Source organism: Nelumbo nucifera, chromosome 2 (assembly GCF_055504915.1).
Source record: "Nelumbo nucifera cultivar China Antique chromosome 2, China Antique-T2T, whole genome shotgun sequence".
Lineage (NCBI taxonomy): Eukaryota > Viridiplantae > Streptophyta > Magnoliopsida > Proteales > Nelumbonaceae > Nelumbo > Nelumbo nucifera.
The window spans coordinates 53604637-53616931 of record NC_142650.1 but is presented as its reverse complement, the minus strand read 5'-3'; the positions used below and the strand labels follow the sequence as shown (position 1 = coordinate 53616931).

General features: G+C 37.3%; 1 protein-coding gene across 1 annotated transcript; it reads left to right on the top strand.

The window, feature by feature from the left end:
• The first annotated feature begins 1940 nt into the window (after positions 1-1940).
• On the top strand, positions 1941-6360 carry LOC104601228 (glycerol-3-phosphate 2-O-acyltransferase 6-like). Its single transcript, XM_010264496.2, has 2 exons — positions 1941-2575; positions 4676-6360. The coding sequence occupies exons 1-2, from the start codon at positions 1958-1960 to the stop codon at positions 5567-5569; spliced, it is 1512 nt and encodes a 503-aa protein (XP_010262798.1). The 5' UTR covers positions 1941-1957; the 3' UTR covers positions 5570-6360.
• The last annotated feature ends 5935 nt before the right edge of the window (positions 6361-12295 follow it).

Sequence of the window (12295 nt, the reverse complement as noted above, 5' to 3'; positions counted from 1 at the left end):
GGTCTGATTATCGAGGAACGATTTGACCGTTTGTTCCGAATGGTCGACCCGTTTTGACAAAAATAAAATAAAATGAAAACTGTTCGAACGGTTAACTACCTAGGTCAGCGGTTTGCTGACCAAAATCAACGATTTTTATGGAAAATCCAATTTTGGGGAAAATTGGAACCAGTCACCTAATCAATTCCCAGTTTTTCCGGTCCAACCATCCAATTCGGTCCGGTTTTGAAAACCATGCTTAAAGCACTATTTTTTATGGAAAAACAATTCCAAATAAACATGAATTTCTTGGAGCACCATTTTTTCCGATATGGTGCTGATGTTTCGCTGATTTCTGGAGCAACAACATCTATGCCAAACAAACGCTTAATTAACTTGGCTTCACGTCTAGACGACCATTTCAAAAAAAAATTATGTACATTTTTTTTCCTCTCACCCCATTAATTTCAAAAAATTTTATTCCTCGCAAAGCATGCCTCGCACCAATTTCACAGCAAGTTTCAGCCGTGCATCTGAAACATCTCCATAATTATAACCTTTTATTGGAGATGCTCCCAATCCACGGCTGATATATTCTGTGAGGAGCATATCTGAATTAAATATATCTCTCTTCCTCGTTTGCACGTGCGTACAAATCATCAGCCACCCATTATGAATAGAGAGAATCAAATTAACAATCATTAGGCAAACAGCAAACTAACAAGTTTGTACAATAATTTAATTAGGTGCATTTATCTATGAGCTTGCGTTACTCGGCAAGTCAGCCCATGACGTCCGTCCTTTGCCGATTTAAATATAGTTTGGGGTGTCCATGAAAAATTAAAAAATCAAATTCATGCGGTTAATCAAATTAATTGGTTTGATTTCGGTTTGAAATTTTTAAAAAATCAAAGGATTGGTTCGATTTTTGGTTAATCTACAAAAAAACCGACGGTTAACCAAACAAATCGGTATATATATTTTTATGTATATGTTATATATATTTTTAATATATGTCACATATTTTCTATGTATTATATATAAATATATATTCATTATATATAAAAATATATACTTTTATTATATTTATAATGATCTATTTATAGATATATTATATATATTATATATTTTTAAATATTTATATTATATTATATATCATTTATTATTTATTATTTATAATATAATATTATATATATTTGTATAATATATATTATAAATATAAAAAACTGAAAAACCGAAGAACGGAACCGATCAAAAACCGAAACTGACAGGCCGATTAATCGATGGTACCAATTCAGTTTTGGTTTGGAGAATTAGAAAAACTAATACCACCGGTTCGATTTACAAAAAAGTGTGGACACGCCTATGTATAACCAAATTAAAGCAAATGTAAGAATAAAAAAGCCAGTGAATTATAACTGCACTCTTTATAATTTAGTGTCAGTTTGCGAACTAGGGATTTTGGGCAGGGGCTTCTGGCTTTATAAGGCAGGCCCCATATGAAAAGCCCATAAGTTGCCTTTGGTGAAACTTCAGAAAGCCCTTACAAAGTTGAGCAATTAAATCATGAACCTGCTTTTAGTAATTTATCCCAATTCCCAAACATGGATACTAAACGGGGCCTTAGCAGATGACCAAAATATACTTACTTTGTTGTCCCCTCCTTGTACCTGTGTTGATTTAAACGCCAGTCCCCCTTTGTTTGGTTTAAAAGAAAACGTAGGAATAAAAGGAAAGAAAATCTGTACAAACATTATATGGGTTTACTTAACTTTTTCTCCCAAACCAAACACAATCATCTTAAACTCTTAATATATTTACTAATCAGCTCCAATTAATTATATATTATTAGTTTATTTCTAAATTCTAATAACAAATGGATTTTGACCACCTAGTTTGTCTTTCCTCTCTGATCCTCTCTCTTTAAATCCTCCCCAGCTCAATCACATTTCATACCACAAACAAAAATCTCTTTCTCATGGGTGCTCTTCATCATTTCAAACCAATCTCCAGTTGCACCTCCGAGGGGCGCTCCGACCAAATGGTGGCCGCAGATCTTGATGGCACCCTTCTCGTGTCTCAAAACTCTTTCCCTTACTTCATGCTTGTTGCCTTAGAAGCTGGCAGCCTTCTGAGGGGACTTGTTCTTTTGGCTTCAGCCCCATTTGTATGCTTGACATACCTTTTCTTATCTGAATCATCGGCCTCCCAGATCATTTTCTTCATCACCTTCGCGGGGTTGAAGTTAAGAGACATCGAACTGGTGTCGAGGTCTGTGCTGCCAAAGTTTTACGCTGAGGATGTCAACCCAGAGAGTTGGAGAGTGTTTAGTTCCTTTGGCAAACGATACATCGTAACTGCGAATCCAAGAATTACGGTAGAGCCATTTGCAAAGGCCTATCTAGGAGCTGACAAGGTTCTAGGGACAGAGCTCCAGGTCTCCAAGTCTGGAAGGGCAACTGGGTTCGTCAAGAAACCAGGTGTTCTTCTTGCACAACACAAGAGAGCTGCCGTTGAACAAGAATTCGGCAAGAATTTCCCGGATGTCGGCTTGGGCGACAGAGAATCCGACCACGATTTCTTGTCCGTATGCAAGGTTTGATCTCACTACCCTATTACGTACGTTTCTCATCTGCATTTGAACCATTGTTCTAACAATTCTTCCGATCCCCAGCTCATCATCTGTTCACAGTTTTCGTAGATTAATCATTTGTTCTCTTTCACGTCATGAACATAGTTTACTCTCTCTCTCTAACTGAATTGAATGCACTCCGTTTTTGTATGACTTTAATTCCTGTTGATCACGTAGAGGTTGTTACCGTAGAAGTTGCTTTTCTTTTGTCCAGGCTTCTCTCTCGTGAGCCCCGATTCAGTGACTACCTTTTATAATTAAAGATTAAAGATACATTTGGTTTGTGGGAATAGGGGTAGTCCTGAATCAGAATTGGAATGGGCATTCTGATTCCAACTCTTTCCCTTCTAGTTAATTTCAATTCTTGCCTGAACCAAATATATTGTGGGAATAGATCATTTTCATGTGGAGGGATTGCGATTTTGATTTTGATTCCAATTTCGATTAGCTATGAACCAAACGGACCCTAATTTCTTTGTTTTAATTTATACTTTATTGCCTCCTATTCCTACCAGTACCAGGAAATTAGGAAGGGAGACCTGCACATTTGACACTTGTCTTGGATTGACTGGAGAAATAATGACCATTTAAGGGGACAACTGTCTAAATCAAATGGAGTTGATGAATTAGAATCCGCTCCTTACATTGACCTTACAACATCCCACCATGTAATGAAAACATCTCCCCATCAATAATAGATATAAGTACAGGAGATGTTCCCAATGTACAATCATGTACGAGCAGGACATACTGTGAAATTGGTGTGAGGAGCACTGTATGAGAAAGAGATCCGATGGTCTTAATTCCATCTCTCACCCTCTCCATGTCTCTTCATGTGGCGGAGTTGGTAATTAGCCATGGCTCTGGTTCACCAGCTATTCCTTCTAAAGCCTCCCAATTGAATTTTTACTATTTCCTTCACTTTAATTGTCTGGACATATATATACCAGCACAGAACTTCTTTCATGCATGGAGAAAATGACTTTGGGTTCAAAAGGGGTAAATGTGAGTTAGTGGGGCCACCCTGTGATTGTCTTGCTTCTTTTAACTCGTTATATCTCTTGAGTCCCTTTTCATTCTATTCCTGCTTCTTGTCTTCTCAACATCCTTTCTTTTAATGGCACTGATATAAGAGAAATGTCACACCAGAAAAAAAATAGATGACAACGTTTTTAGTTGCAGGCGTTTCACTTGCTCCACTTGTTAAGAGCTCTAGTCATGTAGAGTTTTGTTATGTGGTTACATCTTAATTGCTACACTTTTTACCGATATAAAAGCAATTGACACAATGCATACCAATTCTTATATTTTGATATTGCCAATTGAAAATTCCATTTTAATAATGATGCTTGACAACAAATTTATATGATCAGTTTATATAAAAATAGGGGTGTCAAAAATGGATCACTTTGGATTGGATCCGTTCAAATAATAATCATGGACCAATAAGACATATTGAATTGGACCAGTTTAAACTTGATAGCCCAAAATATTTCACTAGATTGGATTGGACCTGGTCTGTCTCTGTAATGGGTTAATTATGTTAGATTGGATTGGATTGAACTAATATCCGGTCTATTGATAGAAGATAAAAATACAAGTATCAATAGATCAAGTTTGAAATGAAACCAATCTAAATTAAAACCAATTTGGACAGATTGAACAGTCCAAACATTAAATTGGACCAGTCCAAATTGGTCCGAAGTACTCATTGGATTGGATTGGACCTGGTCCATCTGTAATGGACTCATGTTGGACTGAATCGGATTGGACCGGTCCAATTGACACCCCTACCTAAAAATATAAGAGCCATACTCTGCCAATATAACTCCCCCAATCTTTATCCCGTGGATTTGATAGAACAGACCCTTATCAATTGTCTAAATCTCCGTTGAGTTCTTTAGTTTTTTCTAAACTATTTTTTTTCATGAGCAAACTTCTTTAATATTAATAACTTATATAAAATTTTTTAAGGCAATAAAGATGAAAGTTTCATTCAAATATATGCTCAGAAGTCAGAACCCTAGCTAATCCATCCCTGGATGTTTTTGTGAGGCCATGCAGGAAGGATACATGGTACCAAGGACCAAGTGCATTAATCCATTGCCCAGAAACAAACTTCTAAGCCCGGTCATTTTTCACGAGGGGCGATTTGTTCAGAGGCCGACCCCTCTGGTTGCCCTCCTGACCTTCTTATGGATGCCAATTGGCTTTATACTCTCCATCCTCAGGGTCTACCTGAATCTTCCCTTGCCGGAAAGGTATGCTCGATATATGTACGCAATCCTGGGAATCAAGCTAATTGTGAAGGGTAAACCTCCTCCACCACCCACAAAAGGCCAGAGCGGGGTCCTGTTTGTCTGCAACCACAGGACTGTGCTTGACCCCGTTGTCACTGCTGTGGCCTTGGGCAGAAAGATAAGCTGTGTCACATACAGTATAAGCAAATTCACGGAACTCATCTCCCCAATTAAAGCTGTGGCCTTGTCAAGGGAACGAGAGAAAGATGCAGCCAACATCAAGCGATTGCTGGAAGAAGGGGACTTGGTGATCTGCCCGGAGGGAACCACTTGCAGAGAACCATTCCTATTGAGGTTCAGTGCACTGTTCGCAGAGCTTACCGACAGGATCGTTCCAGTGGCCATCAATACCAAGCAAAGCATGTTCTATGGAACCACGGCACGGGGGTTCAAGCTTATGGACCCTTATTTCGTGTTCATGAACCCCAGGCCAACTTATGAGATAACCTTCTTAAACCAACTGCCTACAGAGCTTACATGCAAAGGAGGCAATAAGTCTGCAATCGAAGTTGCTAACTATATCCAAAGGGTGCTATCTGGGACCTTAGGTTTCGAGTGCACAGGCTTCACAAGGAAGGACAAGTACGAGATGCTGGCCGGAAATGACGGCCGTGTCCCGTCCAAGAAAGAGAAAGACCAGAAAGCCTTACATGATTAAATTAAGAAATGCAGGAGATCTATATTATTTAATATTAATTGGAACCTTTTTTTTTAATAGATTAAGTTGGTTTTTTATGGTGCGCGATCTAACTATTCCTAGCTAGAAGGCGATTCGAACTTCAATTGGGTGGTAAGCTGGATTGTTCTACAAAACAGTGGATCAGAGAACCCGGGGTAGCTAACCTGGCAAGGTCGCTCCAATGCTTAAGTCAGTACTTATGTTGTGAATGCGAGCTGAATGCTTAAGAACTTGAGTGCTAGTGAGTAGAATAATCACGCGTACCTTTGCCTTGAGGTTTTATGTCTTTATATACTAGAGTAGTCGTGGGCCTTATGAAAGATCTCCGAGATCTTCGGGCTGTGCAGTTAAGGTTTGTTCCGTTTTTGAAGGAGAGCAGTATATTGATAAGGTTTATTGTTTTACCTCTGATTCAGGCGGAGCTAGGACGAGTCTTATCGTGATCCCGAGAAATTCGGGCCTGTTGGGGAGGCCTTTGAAGTCGATCATGTGAGGTTTCAGCTCTCTAGCCCCAAACTGCCACTTCAATTCTTTAGTCCCGAATTAGGTGTCGAAGTGCCTCTACACCGAGGTGGTTTTTTGGGCTGAGGTGGTTGAATACCCGAGCTTCGAATGTTGTGAATTGAGTTCACTTGGCTGAATTGTCCCCCCTCGATCAGATCGTGCCTATATATCCCCTTCTTGCTAGGTCGTGCCAAATCACCCTTCATCAGTTTTGTTTGAAAAGAAATTACTTTAAGCTAAAATTTAGATAGATATATTAGAGTTTAATTTAATGTTTTATATTGTATGTGATGATATATAATTGCGTGTACTTATATATATAATGGAAGCTTGGTAATGGTGTGACGTGATGAATTTAACATTTTCTTTGACGTCAAATGGCTTGATTTTGATTTTTGATAGCTTTGTAGGGTCTCCTTAAACCTCGCTTTAATTTCCCATTCCCCATTTTTCTTCTCTCTTTAAACGTCTCTTCTTTCTCCCTTAGCCCTTTCTAGTTCTCTCTCTCTCCTTCTCTTCCCTTATCCAAGCCTCTCAATAGACCACGTGGCAAGAGAGGAAAGTGTCAAGCTAAGCATCGCATTCTAATTGGAAACATATTCAAATTAGAATTTAGAAATGAACCCATGGGTATCGTCATGCTTAGGAAACTTGGTAGCCTGCTTGACAAAGTTCCCAAAGATCATGTTTCTCCATCTTTTTTCCTTACAGCTCTTTCATACACTCTCCCCTTTCTGAATTCAATAGAAAATGTTCAAAATCAATTGGCAGAACATGGGAATGACAAGGCTTTAATTAACTTAGGAACTGCTTTACAGAAGTAACTAAATTATTGATGAGAGAGGAAGTTTATTGGGCCCATAAATCTAGGGTGGATTGGATTAATCTTGGTGACAGGAATAATAGATTTTTTTCATTTAGCAACAACTATAAGAAAAGCTAAATACAAAATTGCCTTCATTAAAAATGAGGAGGGGGCTAGACTTGAAGACCCAAGGAAGATTTCGAATTATTTTTGTGATGAATTTTAAAGGAGATTTAAAACTGAAGGAACAAGTGGAGTGGATATATTCATTCAGGATATTGACAAAGGTGTCACAGATGAGCAAATGGGATAAATGCCTTATTCTTTAAGAAATTTTGGAGTACTGTTAAAGATGACTTTTGTGGGACAATCAAAACCTTTTTTCATACTGATAAACTATGCCCTATACTGAACAAGACTTTTATTGTTATAATCCAAAAAATTGAGCATCCAGAAACAGTTAACAATTACAGACCTATCAGCTTGTAATGTAATTTACAAGGTGATCACTAAAACTCTAATTAATAGAATCAAGCCTTTCTTAAAGAATTTAATCTTTTCTTTTCAAAGTGCCTTTGTCCCTAATAGGTAAATAAATGATAATATTTTAATTTCCCATGAGATGATTCACTCCATGAAAAAGAAAAAATGAAAACAAAAAAAGAATCATGACTTGCAAAATTGACATGGAAAAGGCCTACAGTAGACTTGAATGGGATTTCATTGAAAAAGTTTTGAGAAAATTTTGGTTCCATGAAAAATGGATCGGCTGGGTTATGGAATGCACTAAAACTTTTTCTTTCTAGATTTTGATTAATGGCACCCCTTCTAAAGAATTCACTTCCTCAAGAAGAATAAGACAAGAAGACCCTCTCTCCCCCTATATCTTTGTGCTGTGTTGAAGCTCTTACAAGATCTTGAAAAAGAAGCCTTAATTTCAGGCAATTAGATTGGTTGTAGAGTTACAAAAGGGATAGTCCAATTATCCCAATCCTTCAATTCGCAAATAACGGTATTATTATTTTTTTTTAACCTACAATAAATGTGTATTTGAGAATTAAGGATATTTTGATGAAGTTTGCGAAAACATCTAGTCAAAACCCAAATTTTAATAAATCAACAATTCAGTTCTCAAAGAAAACTCCCAATAAATTTCAGAAAATATTGTCTCACATCCTCAAAATCCCAATTTAATCTGGATCTAATTTTTATTTAGGGGCTCCTATCATTAATTCTAGGGTCACTAAGAGCACCTTTCAATATGTTAAGGAAAGAGTTTGCAAAAAATTGGCTAGGTGGAAGAAAAACACCTTTTCGATTACGAGGAGATTAACTTTTCTGAACTCTTAGGAAGCTTAAATGGGTCAATGAATCAAGTCTTGCAAAGCTAGGTTGGAAGATCTTAGTGGGAAAGGAAATCTTTGGGTTAGAGTAGTGAGGGGAAAATATGTGAGGAAGGATAATTTCTGGGATGGAAAGAGTAAGAAAGGTATTTCTTGGGCCTGGAAGGGAATTTTAGGGGCTAGGGACCTTTTGAGAAAGGGTCTAAGTTGGGAAGTTGGTAATGAAAATCGATTAAGTTCTGGACTGATATATGGGTGGGTAAGGATTCCCTTGCAAATTGCTATAGCCCCAATTCAAAATGAAGAGATTAGTCCTGTTAGTGATTTCATTGATCATGAAAGAGATGTGTGACTTGAAAACAAGATTAGAAGTCTTGTGCCTTTGGACACTTGGAATAAAATAAAGTCTATTTTCATTCCTACCGGGAATAGAGAGGACTAGATGATTTGGAGATTAAACACAAGTGGTGTTTTCTCTTTGAAAACAGCTTATAAGTTAAATTGTGACATTGTTGATTGTAGAGGGGGTTATGTCAATTGGAGCTCGCTTGTGTGGAAACTTAAATGCCCTCCAAAGTTAAAAGTTTTCCTGTTCCTGCTTCTTAACAATAGACTTTCATCAAAAGAGCTCCTAAGAAAGAGAATGATGAATATTGATGGAAGTTGTAGTATATCTGTATATGTGGAAAGAATGAAAGCACTGTTCATATCTTTAACATTTGCACCACTACTAGGCAAATTTGGAATGTGATGATTTCGAATCTTGATAGTAACAATGGTGATAGTAATAATATTTTAGAGGGATAAGTGGACTATAATCCACCTCAGAAATCTGAAATTGCAGCCCCCTCCTAGTCTACTGGTAGCCCCTCCTATAAATTGCATCCTGCCCGTGAATTTAACATCAATCCACGGGCAGAATTCAATCCGCCCCTATAAATCCTAGCTCCACCCTAAGGGTGGACTGAACTATAAAAACCCCTATTCTAAATTGGTGGGTGGATATTCATAAGATTGACTTGAAAGAAACATCCCTTTTGAAAGAAAAATGTGTGTATATTTGATGGCATATCTAGAAAAAATAAAATAAAAAATCATTTAATAATATTGACCCCCCCCCCTCCTTTAGTGTTAGAACAAGCATCAAAGAGCTATTTAGAATATTGTGAATTAAGAGAGAATTGGAGAGCTACTAGGGAGGTGGGAAATTGGAAATTTGTTTCTTGGACTCCTCCAAATCAGGACACTATCAAAGTCAACTTTAATACGCCTCGCACTAGTAATGGAAATTGTTCTAAGCTAGTTTCTATTGCGAGAAACCACCTAAGTAAGATCCTAGACTACAAATTTTACTCGTTAAGAATATCATCTATCAACGTGGCGGAAGCTTGGGCAATTTGGAAAAGCTCAGAATTTGGCATCAAATTTTGCAAATCCTTTTATCATTATAGAAGGGGACTCAAAACTCGTCATTTCTTGTCTCAAAGGTCAAACTCTTTCTCCATGGACTCTAAGGAGTGGATTACTTGCAGCTGAAAGAGAAGCATGGCAAAGGTATTGGATATAAGCACATGTTAGAAGAAGCTAACCAAGTGACGGATTGTCTTGCAAGTGAGGCTCACTCTTCTTCCAGTGGTTGTGTTTCCCTTAATTTTTGTAATCTCTCTTGGGCTTTAGACTATATTTGTTTGAGTGATTTGTGGGGAGATGCTACCCCCATCTTGTGTAGCACTTCCTATTTTTATAAAAAAATAAAAAAAAACAATAACCAATACTCAATAATGCAATTTCTCGGATTAAACTAACAAGACTATTTTAAAGTGAGAAAGTAATGGACAACGCAGGATTTGCATCTTCGCCCTATGTGGGAGCCCAACCCTAGTCGGTTTGTGCAGTGACATAGAACCCTAAACTAAGGCCGTTTTTTATAATGATTAAATGGCGTCAAGAACGTTTTTTATGCACCCTTGCTCTCGATGCCACTGTTCATCGTCGATCACCAACCATTAAACAGGTATGTTTCTTCTACTTTTCACCATTTTTCTTCATATACTGTTAACCATGGCTGGTCATTGTTTTTTCCCATTTTTATAGTGGTTTCAAGCCCTAGACTCCACACCATCTCCTCTACTCATACATCATGGTGATTGTTTATCATCACTTGCCATTCACAAGTAGCTATCTTCCCTTTCGAACACCATTATTCTTTCTACACCATTATCCACCGCTGTTAATTGTTTTCTTTATTTTTTATTTGAGTAAATTACAAAGACCTCCCTGTACTTTGTTTTGCAACAAAGACCCCCCCTACTATAGTCGTGAGACAAAGACCTCTTTTTGTTAGTTTTCCATTAAAATTTGCCATTGCAATATTTTTTAATCCCCATATTACCCTTGTAATAACTATTAATTGGAAGAAAAGTACTGTTCATCTTCTCCAATGTCATGAACAACAGCGGTGGTAGCTGTTGCAGTGGCGGCGGACTTTCGTCAGATCAGGACTCAATCTGAACAAGAGTACACAGAACTCCATCTGATTAAGAGTCCCATCACCGTCGACATCCCTTTCCTTCAACATGCTTTGTAGTTCGTGTTTCTCTTCAAACTGTCGAAAGTGATGAATCCCTTATCAGGGTCCATGAGCAACTGAAACCCATTACACAGCTCCCCGATCAATCCCTCCCCACCCAACTTGTCAGCCATTATAATCAAGAAATCTTCGAAACTTTCTATATTTTGTAAAAATGTAGAATTATTAATAATATGAATATTATTAAATCTATTATAATTATTTTGTGTTTTAAATAAAAATTTAAAGTTAGTATATAATTTTGTTATACCATTTAAATAATTCTGAATTTTTTGAATTGAAATTTTTTTAGAAAGATGTAGATAAAAAGTGGGGAGATAATAAATAGGAACTAGAGATAGTTTAGGAGAGAATCTCTATACTAAATTAGAGATAATTTAAGAGATAAATAGGAGTGAGAGATAATTTAGGAGATAAATAAGAATTAGAGACAATTTAGGAGAATGTGGGGGAAAGTGGTTGGCTAAACATTAGAAAAGCAAATCCTTCTTTCATTATGGATATAGATATATAGATATATAGATATATAAACCATTTTTTTAAAAACCAACCCGGAGGCCAAACCTTTTTTTTTCTCCAAGTCATAGGTCACCGGGTCGACCGGCTGGGTCAAGCACTTTAAACCGTGCCACATCAACACACACACACACACACATGTGTGTACAAATATATATTCTAGCAATAAATAATGTATAGATATGTTATATGTATTATTTTATATTTAATTTATGTTTTTAATTCAGTTTTATTTTTTTATTTGTAAAAAATATTAAAATTTGCAATTTGAGGCCAAAAAAGGGTTTTTTTTTTTGCAAAGATAGCAGGGCAAGGCGCCTGTGGCTCCTTGGGACGCATAGATCTCGAAAAGTTACCCAAAATTAAAAAGAAAAAAAAAACATACTAATCGGACATTAGAGTGCAAAACTATGGCCTCCGAAAGTTTGTATGCATTGAGTGTGCAATCCATCACCCGATCACCTAGTCGGACCAATCAGGTCGAATGGTTCTTGATCAAATCAACAGTTTTTAATCGTCTAACAGGTCTTGACTGAACCGAACTCAGAATCCTAATTAGGTGACAGTTCAAATGATTCAACCAACCAGATCAATAGTGGGTTGAAATCAAACAAGTTTCACATCTACCAAAATGTCGCTTTGAGTCATTCAGTGACGTATTGTTGCGGATTTAGGGGCACTGTACAACGAGTCCAGACCTCCTGCCTACGAGAACCCTGCCCACGTCTACCCACAGCATACTACGCCCCGTGAATTGAGAACATCTCCCCCTGTATAATACTATGTAGAGGATGCGATCTTCTCCATGTCTGACTACGATAAACGTGGGCAGGAGATCCGAACTCCTACAACAATATTTGAAAGTATACCACACTGACATTATTCTCATTCTATGTACGTTATAAACCAATACTTACAAATGTAGCTGGTAAAAAGGGGTTAACTAG